This window comes from Triticum aestivum, chromosome 7B (assembly GCF_018294505.1).
Source record: "Triticum aestivum cultivar Chinese Spring chromosome 7B, IWGSC CS RefSeq v2.1, whole genome shotgun sequence".
NCBI classification, from domain to species: domain Eukaryota; kingdom Viridiplantae; phylum Streptophyta; class Magnoliopsida; order Poales; family Poaceae; genus Triticum; species Triticum aestivum.
Genome location: NC_057813.1, coordinates 511,022,363 through 511,039,308, shown reverse-complemented (window position 1 = coordinate 511,039,308; position 16,946 = coordinate 511,022,363). Strand labels below are relative to the sequence as shown.

At 41.8% G+C, this 16,946-nt stretch overlaps 1 protein-coding gene across 1 annotated transcript; it reads right to left on the bottom strand.

Moving 5' to 3' along the window:
- Positions 1-12,693: 12,693 nt before the first annotated feature.
- On the bottom strand, positions 12,694-16,347 carry LOC123156049 (protein trichome birefringence-like 23). The gene is made up of 3 exons (XM_044574216.1): positions 15,865-16,347; positions 14,733-15,016; positions 12,694-13,798 (listed from the first exon to the last, which is right to left on the bottom strand). Exons 1-3 carry the CDS (start codon positions 16,118-16,120, stop codon positions 13,016-13,018), a joined length of 1,323 nt encoding a protein of 440 aa, XP_044430151.1. The 5' UTR covers positions 16,121-16,347; the 3' UTR covers positions 12,694-13,015.
- Positions 16,348-16,946: the final 599 nt, after the last annotated feature.

Genomic DNA, 16,946 nt, shown 5'->3' with positions numbered 1-16,946 from the left:
TTGGTATTTCGTGTTCCATATCCATAACTAAAGATAGAGAACAACTAAGAATAGCAAATAAAAATTACTTAGTGATAAAGCAAATAAGCACACACGAGAATATTCACCCCACGCTATTGCTCCCCGGCAACGGCGCCAGAAAAAGGTCTTGATAACCCACAAGTGTAGGGGATCGCAACAGTTTTCGATAAGTTCAAGGAGCTAAAGGTAGAATAAATATTCCCTCAAGTTCTATCGACCACCGATACAACTCTACGCTTGACGTTCACTTTACCTAGAACAAGTATGAAACTAGAAGTACTTTGTAGGTGTGATAGGATAGGTTTGCAAGATAATAAAGAACATGTAAATATAAACTAGGGGTTGTTTAGATAAAGAAGTAATAAAGTAAATATAGCGAGTGTGGAAAAGTGGTGGTAGGAGTTGTGGAATTGTCCCTAAGCAATTGAATACGTTACTAGACCGGTAATCACTATTGCAATTCTATTTGAGGGAGAGGCATAAGCTAACATACTTTCTCTACTTGGATCATATGCACTTATGATTGGAACTCTAGCAAGCATCCGCAACTACTAAAGATTCATTAAGGTAAAACCCAACCATAGCATTAAAGCATCAAGTCCCCTTTTATCCCATACATAAACAACCTACTTACTCGGGTCTGTGCTTCTGTCACTCACGCCACCCACCATAAGCAAATCATAAATATATTGCAAACCCTACAGCGGGGATCCCTCACGCTTGCGCGACATGGAGGGCACCATAGGACAGCACCAATAATAAAACATGCAATTCAAACCAATCGTAGAAATTCATCAATCACTGGTAGGACAACGAAAATCTACTCAGACATCATAGGATGGCAACACATCATTGAATAATAATATGAAGCATAAAGCACCATGTTCAAGTAGAGAGTACAGCGGGTTGCGGGAGAGTGGACCGCTGAATATAGATGGGGGAAGGTGATGGAGATGTTGGTGAAGACGGCGGAGGTGTTGGTGTAGATCGCGGTGATGATGATGGCCCCCGGCGGCGTTCCGGCACCACCAGAAGCAAGGGGGAGAGAGCCCCCCTTCTTCTTCTTCTTCCTTGACCTCTTCCATAGATGGGAGAAGGGTTTCCCCTCTGGTCCTTGGCTCCGATGGCTTGGGAGGGGCGAGAGCACCTCCGAGATTGGATCTATCTCTCTATTTCTGCATTCTCCGATTCTACCCCTTCACCGTTTCTTTAATATCCGGAGATCCGTAACTCCGATTGGGGTGAATCTTTCACCCAAATTTTTCTTATAAAATTAGATTTCTTGCGGCAAAAGAAGGGCGTCAACCGCCTTACGGGGGCCCCAGGAGACTCCAGGGCGCGCCTGCCTCCCTGGGGCGCGCCCCCTATCTCCCGGCCCCCTCGGGCACCGTCTCGCGTTGATTTTACTTCCCAAAAATCACAAATATTCCAAAATAATTCTCCGTCCGTTTTTATCCCGTTTGGACTCCGTTTGATATTGGTTTTCCGCGAAACATAAAACATGCAACAAACAGGAACTGGCACTGGGCACTGGATCAATATGTTAGTCCCAAAAATAGTATAAAAAGTTGCCAAAAGTATATGAAAGTTGAAGAATATTGGCATGGAACAATCAAAAATTATAGATATGACGGAGACGTATCATGGCTCCCCTAACCTACCTCCTTCACTTATATATATCTTCGTACCCCGAAACCATCCAGGAGCACCACGAAAAACTATTTCCACTGTCGCAACCTTCTGTATCTGCGAGATCCCATCTTGGAGCCTTCACCGGCGCTTCGCCGGAAGGGGAATCGACCATGGAGGGCCTCTACATCATCACCAAGGCCTCTCCGATGAGTTGTGAGTAGTTTACCACAGACTTTCAGGTCCATAGTTATTAGCTAGATGGCTTCTTCTCTCTCTTTGAATCTCAATACAAAGTTTTCCTTGATTTTCTTGGAGATCTATTCGATGTAACTCTTTTTTGCGGTGTGTTTGTCGAGATCCGATGAATTGTGGGTTTATGATCAAGTTTATCTATGAGAAATATTTGAATCTCCTCTGAATTCTTTTATGTATGATTGGTTATCTTTGCAAGTCTCTTTGAAATATCAGTTTGGTTTGGTCTACTAGATTGATCTTTCTTGCAATGGGAGAAGTGCTTAGCTTTGGGTTCAATCTTGCGGTGTCCTTTCCCAGTGACAGCAGGGGCAGCAAGGCACGTATTGTATTGTTGCCATAGAGGATAAAAGATGGAGTTTATATCATATTGCTTGAGTTTATCCCTCTACATCATGTCATCTTGCTTAATGTGTTACTCTGTTCTTATGAACTTAATACTCTAGATGCATGCTGGATAGCGGTCGATGTGTAGAGTAATAGTAATAGATGCAGGCAGGAGTCGGTCTACTTGTCGCGGACGTGATACCTATATACATGATCATGCCTAGATATTCTTATAACTATGCACTTTTCTATCAATTGCTCGACAGTAATTTGTTTATCACCGTAATAATTGTGCTATCTTGAGAGAAGCCACTAGTGAAACCTATGGCCCCCGGGTCTATTCTCTATCATATAAATTTTCAATCTACTTTATTTTGCAATCTTTACTTTTCAATCTATATCATAAAAATACCAAAAATATTTATCTTATCATATTATCTCTATGAGATCTCACTTTCGCAAGTGGCCATGAAGAGATTTACAACCCCTTTGTCGCGTTGGTTGCAAGGTTCTTGTTTGTTTGTGTAGGCGCGTGGGACTTGTGAGGAGCCTCTTACTGGATTGATACCTTGGTTCTCAGAACTGAGGGAAATACTTACGCTACTTTGCTGCATCACCCTTTCCTCTTCAAGGGAAAAATCAACGCATGCTCAAGAGGTAGCAGTCGTCAACAACATGTTCATGTTTTGTTGCAACAATCTAGCTTGCTAAGGTCCCCCATCCATAGCTAAGCTTCAGATACTTTGGACTCGTTCATAGTCATGAAAGATAAACTTTGCGAGAGCGGAAGGGAATGTAGATAATGATATACACGAGGGTCAAGCGTAATGACAAATTTTAGTATGGGGCTCGATATTTTTAATTAAGTCTTGTGTTTCATACACCTGGAAAGTTAAACTAACAACGTGAAGTGTCATGCTTATAGTTTGTAGGAAAGATAAAATTTTGTCAACTTAACCATAGCAGCCACAGTAATTAGCAAAGGGACTAGAAGCGTCTAACTCGTTTTTGCAGGAGGTTTGCATGTTATGTGGTATAAGCTTTTGTTTCCTCAATATGTTTGTATGATAAGTGATATGTTGTAATAATTTTATCTTGGCCTACGAGCCATGGTACAACATGATAGCTGGATCCATATGATTGTCTTTTCTCTTATTTGTTAACCTGCGTGTCAACCTCGGTGATTTTTAAGAAGACAATATTTGCGACGGTGGACCTCGACGCAAAGGGTGGGCGCGGAGAAGGAGTTCTACGGTGCCGACAGAGGGATGAAGAAGATCACGGAGACGATGTAGACTACTTCATTAGAAAAGGGCTATACCACATCACTATATTATAAACTGCATGTGATGTTAATCCCTTTTCATGCACCTTGATTGCGCAATAGTCGTTATTAGGATGATCTCTCACTGAAAATATCAAGTTGATAGTGGTCATCCAATTGTAGTATCGTCCAAATACTAATTACTTTGGTACGCCATGTTGGCGCGTAGGCGCTCCCTTAGTTTTTAGCAACGCTCCCTCAGTGTGTGGCAGGCAAATCTTTTTTTGAGAATCTTTGCTTTTTTTAGACACTCTCGCTCAGCTTTATTTATATCTCCAAAACGTTTATAGGTAAAAAAAACTAGCTCTCCCGACTGGCCTACTCAAACATGGCGGCCAAAACCAAGAGTCAAAGCATGCTTAGCAAGACTGTGAGCCTCGAAACTCAAGTTCATAAACTCATGAACTATGTTACAAGCCATAAAAGCCCTAGAACTATTTTTTGATGAATTGTTTAGATGTCATTCACCACCGTGTTGCAGTCCGATGGAATTTGTATTTGAGACTCACAGATATCCTCTGCAATGGCTAAACCCTCTCGAACAACTAAGGCTTCAAGTGTAGTTGGTTTCTAGATGAATCTCAGGATGATAGCTGGGAGAAAATTACCTCCCTGATCATGTCCTACCCCGCAACCGCACCAAAGGATCCATCGTTAGATCCAACAACACCAACATTTATCTTGGCAAACCCGGTAGGCGGAGGCTGCCATACGAGTGGCCGAGTTGTGGCAATCCTCTTCACGCCCGTTGTCCTCTTCTCGCTGATCAATGTCCCTTAAGAAAAACGTGATGAAAGAATGGACAAAAAAATGACTTTCACATATCTCTTCATGGATAGCCTTTCTTCTGGATCGCCAAAACGCCTATAGTGTAACAATCATGCGAGTAAACTCACCATGTGATTAACTTGTCATGCATCACAAACAACCAATTCTTTGCACCCATCGTCGGGTGCTCCGTTATGCATTCTAAGGCCTTGTACAATGCAATGTGCTTAGGAAAGGTGCTTGGAGAAATAAATTAGGCTTTTCTTAAACCCCGGTGCTTATTTGTACAGGCCAGACGCTTAATTAGGCGTCTCTCCTGTAAAAATAGGCACTGATGCTTCAGAAAAAATGCAGTTTATTTTTTTAAGCACCTCGAGATAGACCACAAAATCGTGCCACTACACAATCAATAAGTGCATGTTTCCAGCTATTTTGTGTTGCGCAAAGTGCGCAGACCTGTGTAATGGACATGTTGCGATGATTTACTATCAGCATGTCATAATCTTCATAAGAAAGCTCTCAGTTTTGAGTGAACTTTAATATTCCACAACGAGGACTAGACCCTAGCCTCCATTGCAGTCTCTCTCCATAACTTCAACTTATATCTGGCCATGGGCCGGGCCGGGCTTGGGCCGGGCCTAAAATAGCCCATGGTAGAAAACTGAGGCCCAGGCCCTCCCAGGCCCTACCATCGGGCCTACTTTTCAAGTCCAAGCCTGGCCCATCTAGTAAAAAGCCCTCAAAAGCCCTTAGGGCTTAGGGCCGTGGGCCGGGCCTCTTCCTTAAAATGCCAATATGCTAAGCCCAAGCCCGTCCAGGCCCTGCTGGTGGGCTCAAAACTTAGGCCCAAGCCCGGTCCACAAGCAAGCCCATCGGGCCTAGGCCCTGGATTTTAGGGCCGGGCCTGAGATGGCCAGGACTACTTCAACTTCAGCATTGCCGGAAAAAAAAACCTTCAACTTCAACAGAAAACGGCGGGCCGTTTTGATCGCACCGTGCTGGATCGAAGCCTTGTGTAGCCCATCGCGCACGGAAGCCCGGCCCACCTCCCAGAAACCGAAAGGCCGAAAGGAAACAATAAAATCCCATGAGCCACGCCTCACACGCACACGCTCTCTTTCTCTCTCTCCTGCCGTTTGCTCTTCTACCACTATTCCACTTCCACCGTTCTCTTCCGGCCCTCCCTCTCTAGCCGGAACTCGGGGGGCGCCGCCACGTCCGTTCACTTCCGGGCTACGATCTCGGCCACCGTTGCGCCTGTCCCCGTCACACAAGCAGACCGTCGCCGCCGGCCGCCTTACCCAGGCCTCGGGGTCCTAAACCGTACACAGATCCCTCTTGGAATGGCGAGCCAAGAGAAGCCCATCACGCCGTCGCCATCTCCTCCGGCGCCGCCCCAACCACCGCCGCCCGAGGGAGTCCCCCGCATCCGCGGGTTCGGCGGAGGCGCGGGGGGCGGAGGGTACCCTAACCCTCCGGACGCGGCGCTGCCCGACGCGGCTACGCTGCGGGACCAGTGGCGGTTCGCGGTGCGCCAGTACAGCCGGTGGTACTCCCAAGCCTGGGGCACCGCCATTCTCGCTGGCGGCGCCTTCTTCGCCCTCGGCTGGCTCGTGAAGGGTTCCAACCCCCTTCCCTCCCGCGCCGATCCCCGTCCCCCCAGCGGCGCCAGCGCGGACGAGGATAAAAAGTGACCGGTGAGATCTCACGATACTTGTCTGATTGACTCCTCGATTTTCTTAAAGAAAAGTTTAAGCTCTTAACTGCTGGTAGATATTGTGAATGCGAAGTTAACGCTGGAATGAGACATGATTGAACCGGTAAAGAGCAAAATTTGTGCAGGGTTTGGGTGTTTGGTTGTGTAAAACCGTAGAAGAGAAGTGTAGGGTGCTAGTTCTTACCTAGCAGTGTAACTTCAAAAAAGAATCCTATTTGCAGAAACTTCAGTATTTTGTTTAGAATTAATTCTGTTTCTGTAGAGATTATAAACCCTGTTATCAGCTAAGATTTTAATAAGCTTACATGGATACGCGAAGAGTGTAGGCCTGCTGCTCAAGTACTTGATACCTCCTTGAGTCATGCAGTTATGCATTGCATAATGTTGTGCTTTTGTCTGACTGAAAATTAGAAAATTATGTCATAAAAAAAACCTTTCTTCAGATTAAACATAAAGAAACAACTCATTATTCAGACATTTAAAGTATTATTTATTGAATAATTTGAGCAAATAGTTTAAGCGATGGAAAGGATATCTGATAAAACATGCAAATGTGATATTAAATGAAATGGTTATTTGAATCCGCAAATTTAATTGGAAATATTTGTTTCAATGTATTGAGTTGTTGATGATTGGAAGGGCGAACATCAGGAGTTGTTTGATAAGTATGTTTGGAACATTTAGCTGCCAGTACCTCGTTCAATCAGCAACTTCGATTCTTGAACTTAATTATTTCGAGTATTAAATTAAAATACATTTGAACTTCCAGTTAATTTGAGCATCTGAAAGCTTCAAAGGGAGGTGCTGTAATTGAATCATGAGGTTTGGAGGTGTGAGTATAGTCAAAGCAATAGTGATAGATTGTTTAATGTGGCCTCTTGGTTATATACCTAGTTAGGATTTTGTCTACAACATTTATTATTTTCAGTAGATATTCTGGTTTATCATGTAGCTTTGTTATACCACGGTGTTTTTCTCTGTTCTTGAGCATTAATGTATCACTAATTACACAAAGCACTATCTATCTCATCATCCTGAAGCAAATGAGAAAGAAACCTAACGTAGTACATAGTGCACTGTGTACCTTAGTTTTCCTGTTATTCTCACAGCTAAATATTTGCAAATATGCATCTCATAGGCAAGGCCAGGATGAAAAGCATTTTAGTATATGTAATGTGAAAATAATTCAGTATGGCATGAGGTTTTTATTGTTGGTGAGACTTATGGCCAGAGAAGCAATTTCAACTAATAGTGAATTCTAATAACTTGACAAAACTATCAGATACACTAGATTGTCTAGCACAGGACAGGTACTCCCTCCGTCCGAAAATACTTGTCATCAAAATGGATGAAAAGGGATGCATCTAGAGCTAAAATACATCTAGATACATCCCTTTTTATTCTTTTTGATGACAAATATTTTCGGACAGAGGGAGTAGTAGTTAACATTTTAGTTTATTATGTGAAACTATGCGAGGCAAGAAAACAATTGTAGTACAACGACAAAGGTGCACACTAGCACTTCACTTCCTTTTGTTCTCTTCCTTAGAGTTTTTGCATGGCTAACATCACAAAATATTATCTCATCTTTCCAGATTGTCATTAAATCTGAAGATGGGAAATGATACTTTGTCTAGGTAGTATATTATACTAATGCTTAAGAACACAAAGATACACCATTGTATAACAAGCTTTGAGATACAATTGAGTTAAAAGCACTCTCTATTTGATTTTGTAAGACGTCTAGTATTTCAGGATTTAATTTTGGCTGACAATTAGATTAATGAAATGTTGTTTATTCAACAGAGAAATGGTATCATTGGGTTCATACAAAAGCGTTTTCGAATGATATTACCTTTTTTGTCATGTAAACCATGTTTTATTGATCTAGTTTTTGGTCAAACTTAAATCTTGTGATGCATGGCGTCCGCATAAAGAAATGGAGGGAGTGAAAAACAACTAACTAGTTTTGTTGTTTTTCAAACAAATCCTGATATTTTTCTGGTTCCTTACAAACAAAAAATAAGAGTTTATGCATGGTTAACATCACAAAATATTATCTGTCATATTTCCAATTGTCATTAAATCAGAAGATGAGAGATGATACTTTGTGTGGTTAGTAAGATACTAATGCGTAAGAACAAAACGATACACCGTGGTATAACAGGCTATGAAATACATTTGTATATCAAGTGAAAAACACTCACTCGGTTTTCTTTTTCTGAGATATTTAGCATTTCATGATTCAAGTTTGGCTGACAATTAGATTAATGAAATGTTCTTTACTTGACAAAGAAAATTATAGCATTGGGTTCGCACTTAAGCGTTTTCCAATGGTATTTTCTCTTTGTCATATAACCCACGTTTTATTGATCTAATTGTTGGTCAAACTTGAATCTTGTGATGCATGACATCTTGCATAAAGAAAGGAGTGGAAAATAACCAACTAGGTTTGCTGCTAAAAAACAAATCCTGATAGTTTCTTATTTTCATTACTAATAAGAAATATTAATTCATTTTCTTTACACATAAAAAATATAAATTCATTGCTCTAAATGTTAAGTTGAGGTAACAAGATAATAAAACATATATGTAAGACATTACTTCGTTTATTAACTTGAAGCCAGGTAGAGGAGAATCAATTTCTGAGTGAAGTTATTTCTTATCTATTCACCTATGCTACTTATTGAACTAACTGTCTACACTATTTGAATCAGTCATTTTATCAATGGACATGTAGAAACTCTATAACTATGAAAATTTAACACTAAATGAGCAGAGCACATAAATTAGACACTAGAATAAGTTATTTACATGCTGCATTTACAATTGCACGGACTTCATACCAAAAGTTAGTCATGTGGTTAACTGCAAAAATATTTCATTCTATAAGTCAGTAACCAAGTAAATTCAAAAGGTCAGCTCCTTGCTCGGAGCTCTCATACCTAGTTTGCCTGGTTTCTCTGAACTACACTGCAAGAGGTAACACTATATCAGCCAAGGAATTAACCAAACAAATTATGCCAAAGCGAAAAGACTTTGCTATAACATGCAAAAATACTGGGAATTATTTTAATTTAGGTATGTTTTCTTTAACATTAACTGCTTGACCTTGATATAAAAAAGGAAGCAACCTATCTGTAGACAGCAAGAGTATGTAGATATTGAACTGTTGTCTTCACACAGCTACGTTTTTCCCCATGGATGTGTGGGATCTGCGTAGGATGGTCAAAATTTGTCCGTACCATGATTAACGATGTTTGCATTTAAATCTGCTAATTTAATTGTAAATATTGCTTCCAATTTATTGAGTTGTTCATGATTGGAATGATGCACATCAGGAGTTGTTTGATAAGCACCTTCGGAATGTTTAGCTGCCAGTACCTCATGTTCAACCATGAACTCGGTTTCTTGAACTTAATTATTTTGAGTATTAAATGAAAAATCATTTCAACTTCCAGTTAGTTTGAGCATCTGAAAGCTTCGAATGGAAGGTGCTGTAATTGAATCTTGAGTTGTGCTGTGAGGTTTGGAGGGGTTAGTATAGTCAAAGCAATTGTGATACATTATTTAATGACCTCTTGGTTATGTACCTAGTTAATATTTTGTCTAGAATGTTTATTATTTTCAGTAGATATTCTGGTTAATCATGTACTCCCTCTGTCCCAAAATAAGTGTCTTGAGCTTAGTACAAATTTGTACTAGAGCTAGTACAAAGTTGAGACACTTATTTTGGATGGAGGGTACAATGGTTTTTTTTTTCTGGTCTTGAGCATTAGTGTACCAATATGTACACAAAGTACTATCTATCTGAGAAAAAAAATACCTTGTTTCTATTCTTTAGAAAGAGACTAACATAGTACATAGTGCACTGCATACCTTAGCTTTCCTGTTATTCTCACAGGTATCCATACTATGACAAATTTGTGTGGTTATTAATATACTATCGCATAATGTGTGAATGAGAAAATAATTCATTAAGGTGTGATGTTTTTATTCTAGGTGAGACTTATTGCCAGAGATGCAATTCTAATAACTTTGTCTAGCACAGGACAGGTAGTAGTTAACATTTTACTCCCTCCGTTCCAAATTACTTGTTGTGGTTTTAGTTTAACATTTTACTCCCTCCGTTCCAAATTACTTGTCGTGGTTTTAGTTTAACATTTTACTCCCTCCGTTCCAAATTACTCGTCGTGGTTTTAGTTCAAATTTGAACTAAAACCATGACGAGTAATTTGGAATGGAGGGAGTAGTTTATTATGTGGAAGTATTTGAGGCAAAAATAATAATTATCGGACAACAACAAAGGTGCACACTAGCACTTCACTTTTTTTGTTCTCTTCCTTACGAGTTTATGCATGGCTAAAAAAGGGCAGCCCGGTGCATGTAGCTCCCGCTTGCGCAGGGTCCGACCACTTTGGGTCTATTGTATGCAGCCTTTCCCCTACATTCCTTTAAGAGGCTGTTTCCAGGACTTGAACTCATGGTCACAAGGTAGCAGCTTTACCACTGTGCCAAGGCTCCCATTTGAGTTTATGCATGGCTAACATTACAAAATATTATCTCTCATCTTTCCAGATTGTCATTAACTCTGAAGATGGGAGATGATACTTTGTGCAGTTAGTATTATACCAATGCTTAAGAACACAGAGATACACCATGTATAACAAGCAGTAGGTTTTCAAGTGAAAAACACTCAGTAGGTTTTCTTTTTGTGAGATATTTAGCATGTCAGGGTTCAAGTTTGGCTGACAATTAGATTAATAAAATGTTGTTTATTTGACAAAGAAAATGATATCATTGGGTTTGTACTGAAAAGCTTTTTCCAATGGTATTATCTCTTTGTCATATAACCCACATTTTATTGATCTAATTGTTGGTCAAACTTGAATCTTGTGATGCATGATGTCTTGCATAAAGAAATGAAGGAAGTGAAAAACAGCTAACTAGGTTTGCCGCTCAAGAACAAATCTGGATAGTTTCTGTTGTTCGTTATGAATAAAAAATATGAATTCATTGCGCTAAGTGTTTAATTGAGGTAACAAGATAAAACATATATGCAAGACATTACTTTATTTATTACTGAACCCGGGTAGAGGAGAATCAATTTCTGAGTGAATTACTTATCTATTCGCTTATGCTGCTTATCGAACTGTCTACAAAATTTTGAAATCAGTCATTTTATCAATGCATATAGAAACTCTAAACTGTGAAAATTTAAAACTAAAATGAGCACATACATTAGACACTAGAATAAGTTATTTACTTACTACATTTACAATTATACGGACTTAATACCAAAAGTGAGTCATGTGGTTAACTGCAAAAATATTTCATTAGTAAGTTAGTAACCAAGTAAATTAAAAAAAGTCAGCTCCTTGCTTGGAGCTCTTATACCTAGTTACCCCAGTTTTGCTGAACTTCACTTCAAGAGGTAACAGTATATTAGCCAAGGTACAAACCAAATTATGTCAAAGCTAAAAGACTTTGCTATGACATAGAAAAACACTGGGAATTATTTAATTTAGATATGTTCTTTAACACTGACTGCTTGACCTTAACATAAAGAAGGAAATGAGCTATATCTATAGACAGCAAGAGTATGTAGATATTGAATTGCTGTCTTCACACAGCTATGTTTTTCCCCATGGATGTGTCCGATTTTTGTAGGATGTTCAAAATTGGTCCACGGCATGATTAATGATGTATTTATCTTTTGTATTTTCTCACATACTGCAATTGCCATACTTCATTTTTCTTCTATTCATATACTCATTGATTGATAAAAATCCCATTAGAAATTTCGTTCTATTGACATCTCATTGATGTTTTTTTTACTGACAATCCTTTTTTTTTCACTTGTGCAGAAGCTAGCTGGAAAAGAAACTCTGTGTGTTCCAAACTGACCAGCTATGTGCTCGTAGTACCCCGTTGTTTATTTTGAGTAAGTCAGCAAAATAATGGCGCGTTGTCGTAGTCAAAGCTCAGGAGTATCTTGTAAATATGCCGAGATGTTGATGATTTCATGCAATAGAGTTGATGTTTTTGAAAGTTTTGTTTCTTTGGAATTTTCCAAATTATATATATGCGTGTAGTTTGAGTTAAAAAAAGTGCAAGATATGTGATCTGGTGACAAGTAATCATACTATAGGCAGAAGAATCACACGCGGGCATGCTGTTTTCTGTCTCCCATGTAAGGATTGCTATGGTTTCGCTAATGTAACTGGGGAGAAAGAAAATCCCTTTATCAACAAAAAAAACGAAGAGAGAAATTCTATGGCAACCCCAAATGGTAAGACCAATGTTCCCATTTTGCATTATACATTTAGACTTTAGAGGTACTCCCTCCGATCCTTTCTACTGCGTGTATTACTCCCTCCGTTTGGGATTACTTGTCACAAAAATGAATAAAAATGGATGTATCTACAACTAAAATACATCTAGATACATTCATTTATTGGACGAGTAATTCCGAACGGAGAGAGTAGATTTTTGTCGAACATTGCAAAGTTTAACCAAATTTATATTAAGAAATATCAACATTTACAATACCAAATGTATATCCTATGAAACTACATTTCATAGCCTAGCAATATTTTGAGACTGTTGATGCTTTTTCCAATATGATTGGTCAAAGTAGAGATAGTTTGACTTTGGATAAAACTTATATGCAAACTAAAAAGGACCGGAGGAAGTAACTCAGGTGTAGGATTTCTTTCTTGCATCATTATTCTATATGTATGCCTGCTACAAAATGTCCATAGAAAGGCCGGCATTTTGAAGTCCAAGCACAAACCAGGTGTGACCGGTGACAACACAGTTTCACAAGTCCCAACGTACACCTGGTAACATCACTCAAGCCTCTAACCGGGCACCATGAACCCCTGCCAGCAAGAAGACACACCCCCCATCCCGCGCAATGTCAAAAAACCAGTTGGCCCGCCCGCCCGATCATGCCGAACGACGGCGAGGTCTCAGTCCTCGGCCAGCATCTGCATGATGATGTCGTTCCACGCCTCTATCGGACCGGGCAGGCACCAGTGCAGGCAGTCGTTCTGCACCTTGCCGGCGTCGGCCCCCTTGGCGAACGGCTGGTATACCCGGTACGGCCCGGCGTGGGCGTCAGGCCGCTGCAGCGACATCTCGAACGTGTCCAGCAGCCTCAGGCGGCGTCCCTCCCCGCTGCCACCGTCGTCCGCCGCAGCCTTGGCGAACTCCGCGCGCTCCACCCGCCACATGAGGTTGTCCAGCGCGCGGTCACCGGCCTCCCGCGGCTTGAACGGGGCCTTTCGGTCGCACCGCCCGCCGCTGAACCACTCGCCGCCCTCGAAGTGCGACGGCGACCACGTCCGGTAGAACACTACCGGCCGGTGCGCTGACGCAGTGATGAACCGGAACGCCTCCCGGAGGGCCCTGCGGAAGGAGTAGTCGATGCTCACCTCCCTCAGGCTCTTGTCCTGGCAGAAGTGGCAGCCGATCACCGCCCCCTTCTCCAGGTACACCGCCTTCTTGAAGAACCACTGCCCCGTCGAGATGATCACGTAGTCGAAGGTGGTCCATTGGCTTATCCAGTTGGCGTCGAGGACGTCGAAGGTCAGCCGCGGCTCCGCCGACGAGAATCCGTTCTCGTCCTCGAATATCTCCGCCTTGACGAGGAACGGCGCCCACACCAGGGAGAGCGTGAAGTTGTAGGATGGGAAGTGCCATCTCCGGGACTGGTAGGTTTTGTCATGATACACCTCTGTAGGATCTTCAACCTGAACAAGGCAACAGAATTATTTATTTATTTACGTGTTGAAGGATTTTTGGCTTCTGATAAATCCTGTTACATTGTTACAAAATTCAGCCAAGCACGACTAATAGCATCTGCATATATAATACTGTACCACACAAATCTGAATGTGGGAAATGGCAAGATGGATTTCAGGAACTAGTAGAGTTCTTGCTAGGTACTAAAACGACACATCGTTAGCTGATCCATCATCCTCAACAAGAACATATTTCATCAAAGATTCTCCTAAAGTATACTTGATAAATATATCAGTAGATTCTTATCAAGTACTTCCTCCGTTCACGAATATAAGATGTTTTGGATATTTCAATATATACTAGATACGGACTGAAATGAGTGAACAAACACACTAAAAAACATGCCTATATACATCCGATTTAGCAAAAAGTTAGAACATCTTATATTTGTAACCAAAGGGAGTATAAGAATAGGCATAACTAAAGACACAAGGTCAAATGTCTGATCAAAAGGTGATAAATTCACAGTGCGCAAATAGCTCATTGAAGTTACAGCGAAAAATGCAGAGGGGGATAAAAACCTCTAAAGGATCTTTAGTATGTTTTTTTTGTGAGGGTAGTATATATGTCGCCTGAAGCCCCTTCCCATTCATCTTATTAACAAGGACAAAATAAACACATCATTCTTGGCCACTTTGTATCCTTCTCTAGTTCTCTTTAAGCTTTGATATGGTTAGTTTTTTGTTGTCGGAATGATACAGTTCGTTATGCATGCTACTAAAGCTTGATACATGCCCAAATCAAATTGTGCATCAAGGAAACACCTACTTAAACAAATGCTTTACATGTGCAAATACTAAACTGTTGATAATTTGTATGATATGAATCCTTTGTTCTTACTAAAGGCGCACAATACGAAGAATAAAAATCCCATGGAATTACCTTGGAAAGAAGGCAAAGCAATGATTGGACATGGTTGCGGAGGATCGAATCGCCCACTAGTGCCCAGTGTTTGCCCCTCATGTCCTCCAGAAACGTCTTGCCCTCAAACGGCGGGACCTCGCAGCCATACGGTTTCCATTTCCAGTACAGATAACCATCGTCAGGCCTTCCATTCGACATACAGTTCTGTGGAGTCTCAATGAACCGGCAGGTTGCATTGGTGTAAGCTGGGCCAGAGGAATCATGGACCCATTCCCCATGGAAGAGATCACACCTCCCTGCACCTGTCAATGAAAAACAAAGAGAACACCATTACCAATCAAGTCACTGGTAGTAGTACCCTGTGGTACCACTGCCACACTTTTCTGAAGGCAACACCGACAGTTCACAGAGGATCTATATATCTAATCGCATCGGTTTGTTTCAGTAAACTAATGATAGGGATGAATGAATCAATCACAATCTTCTTTCACTCCCCCAAAAATTTAATGCAGGTACCACATGCCGCAGATCAAGCCCTACTGTAGCAAAACATGCATCTAGGGTCAAAGACAGAACAGAATAATAAGCTCATGGAACGAGAGGAGATCCACACGCCCCCCCACGGAACAATAAACTATATTTTAAGTTGAGATTTCTGAGCATGATAACCATACTGCAGAACTTTCTGAGCTTGGAAAGTTTAGATCATTTCACCAAGAAAATTTTACTGTTTATTTTTCTGATATACTTTTCTTTTCATTTTTCTTAACCAAGAATTCATATGTGAATCATATACATTGGAGATTCAAATCATCCCTGAATGGAAGAGGCAATATTCTCCCACACATAGAAAAACTGAAAATACCCCCCTATTATCCAGCTTCAATCAACTGCTGATTTCAGTAACCAACAAAAGACCCTTTTTTGCTGCATATCCGAGTATAAATTGTGGCCAATGCATGCTGAACCCAGAATTAATTGTACTGGAAGCAATGTTAATTCTCCACTAAAAGCTGTAGCTGCCCATCCATCCATCTGTCGGTAGTGAAGAGCGAAACAGAAGCGGAAAGCATTTTTTTTCCAGGGAGCAGAAACGGAAAGTAGAAAATGGCAACGAACGAAGAGCATCCCAAGAACCAGCTGTGCTCACCGCTGGGAGTTACGGGCACCCCGTCCCCGCCGCCGGCCTCCTCCTGCGCCGGCGGCGCCGTCACGGCGAGCGCCGCGGCCTCCTCCGTCGGGGCGGTGGGCGGCAGGAGGCGGGAGGCGCAGCGGTCGGCGAGCAGCCGCATCGCGAGGCCGACGAGGAGCAGGGCCAGCAGCAGCTTCAGGGCCGCCCGCCCGCCCGCCGCCGGCTTCTTCGGCGCCGGCGCTGCCAGCGGCACCGGCTCGTACTCCATCCCCATCCCCCTGAATTCCTCGGAACGACGGAGGCACTCCGCACGCGCGCTCGCGCAGTGAAGTGGAGTGGTGCTGCGTCGGTGGTTGGTGGGTACTAGGTAGGGTAGGAGCTGCTGAGCTGATCTTGATGCCACGGTGAATCGCTCGGGTGTGTCAGCGCCGGTGTTACCGCCGTGTATCCGCGGCCCTCCGGGAAGACGACGGTAGAGAATATATAAGCGTGTGGACGGGGGGAAAATGACGCCGTGGTGTTCGGGTCATCAGGTGACTGTCGGCGTTGGACTGTTGATCTTGCACAATTTGCAGGAACCACCTCAGATTTTCGCTGAAAGATGGTCGTTTGTATCTATGCGATTTGTTTTCCTTACTATCCGGGGCTTGTCTTTTCATTTACAAGAGAAACAAATAAGCATGCGAACAAGTGTAGGGATTGTGGGGCTACATCTCATACTTCCTTCGTCAGGAAATACTTGTCACCAAAATGAATAAAAGGGGATGTATCTAGATGTATTTTAATTCTAGATCCATCCTTTTTTGTCCATTTTGATGACAAGTATTTTCGGACGAAGGGAGTACTTGACAAGCCTTTTCTTTTCTTTTCTTTTTGCCGGTTCTCACAATTGACAAGCAACTCACTGACTATGATACTTTTGAATGCGCCACCAGTGAAAAGGGGTCCACTAGGGTCATAGGCAAAACAATGTAAGAGAAACTATGAGAAACTAGGAGTCCGAAAATCTCGGAATACAACACAAGAGGCAATGCGCTCAACGTCACTATGGACAACTAGATGGATGGCGCCTACTTTCCTATTGACAAAACGGAATCGAG

What these genes read in the sequence shown, in the direction of transcription:
- LOC123156049 (XM_044574216.1), bottom strand. Translation starts at nt 16,120, where the DNA reads ATGGGGATGGAGTACGAGCCGGTGCCGCTGGCAGCGCCGGCGCCGAAG. An exon ending in GGTGCCCGTAACTCCCAGCG is followed by an intron (nt 15,017 to 15,864) that starts GTGAGCACAGCT and finishes TTTCATTGACAG; the next exon opens with GTGCAGGGAGGTGTGATCTC. An exon ending in TGCTTTGCCTTCTTTCCAAG is followed by an intron (nt 13,799 to 14,732) that starts GTAATTCCATGG and finishes TGCCTTGTTCAG; the next exon opens with GTTGAAGATCCTACAGAGGT.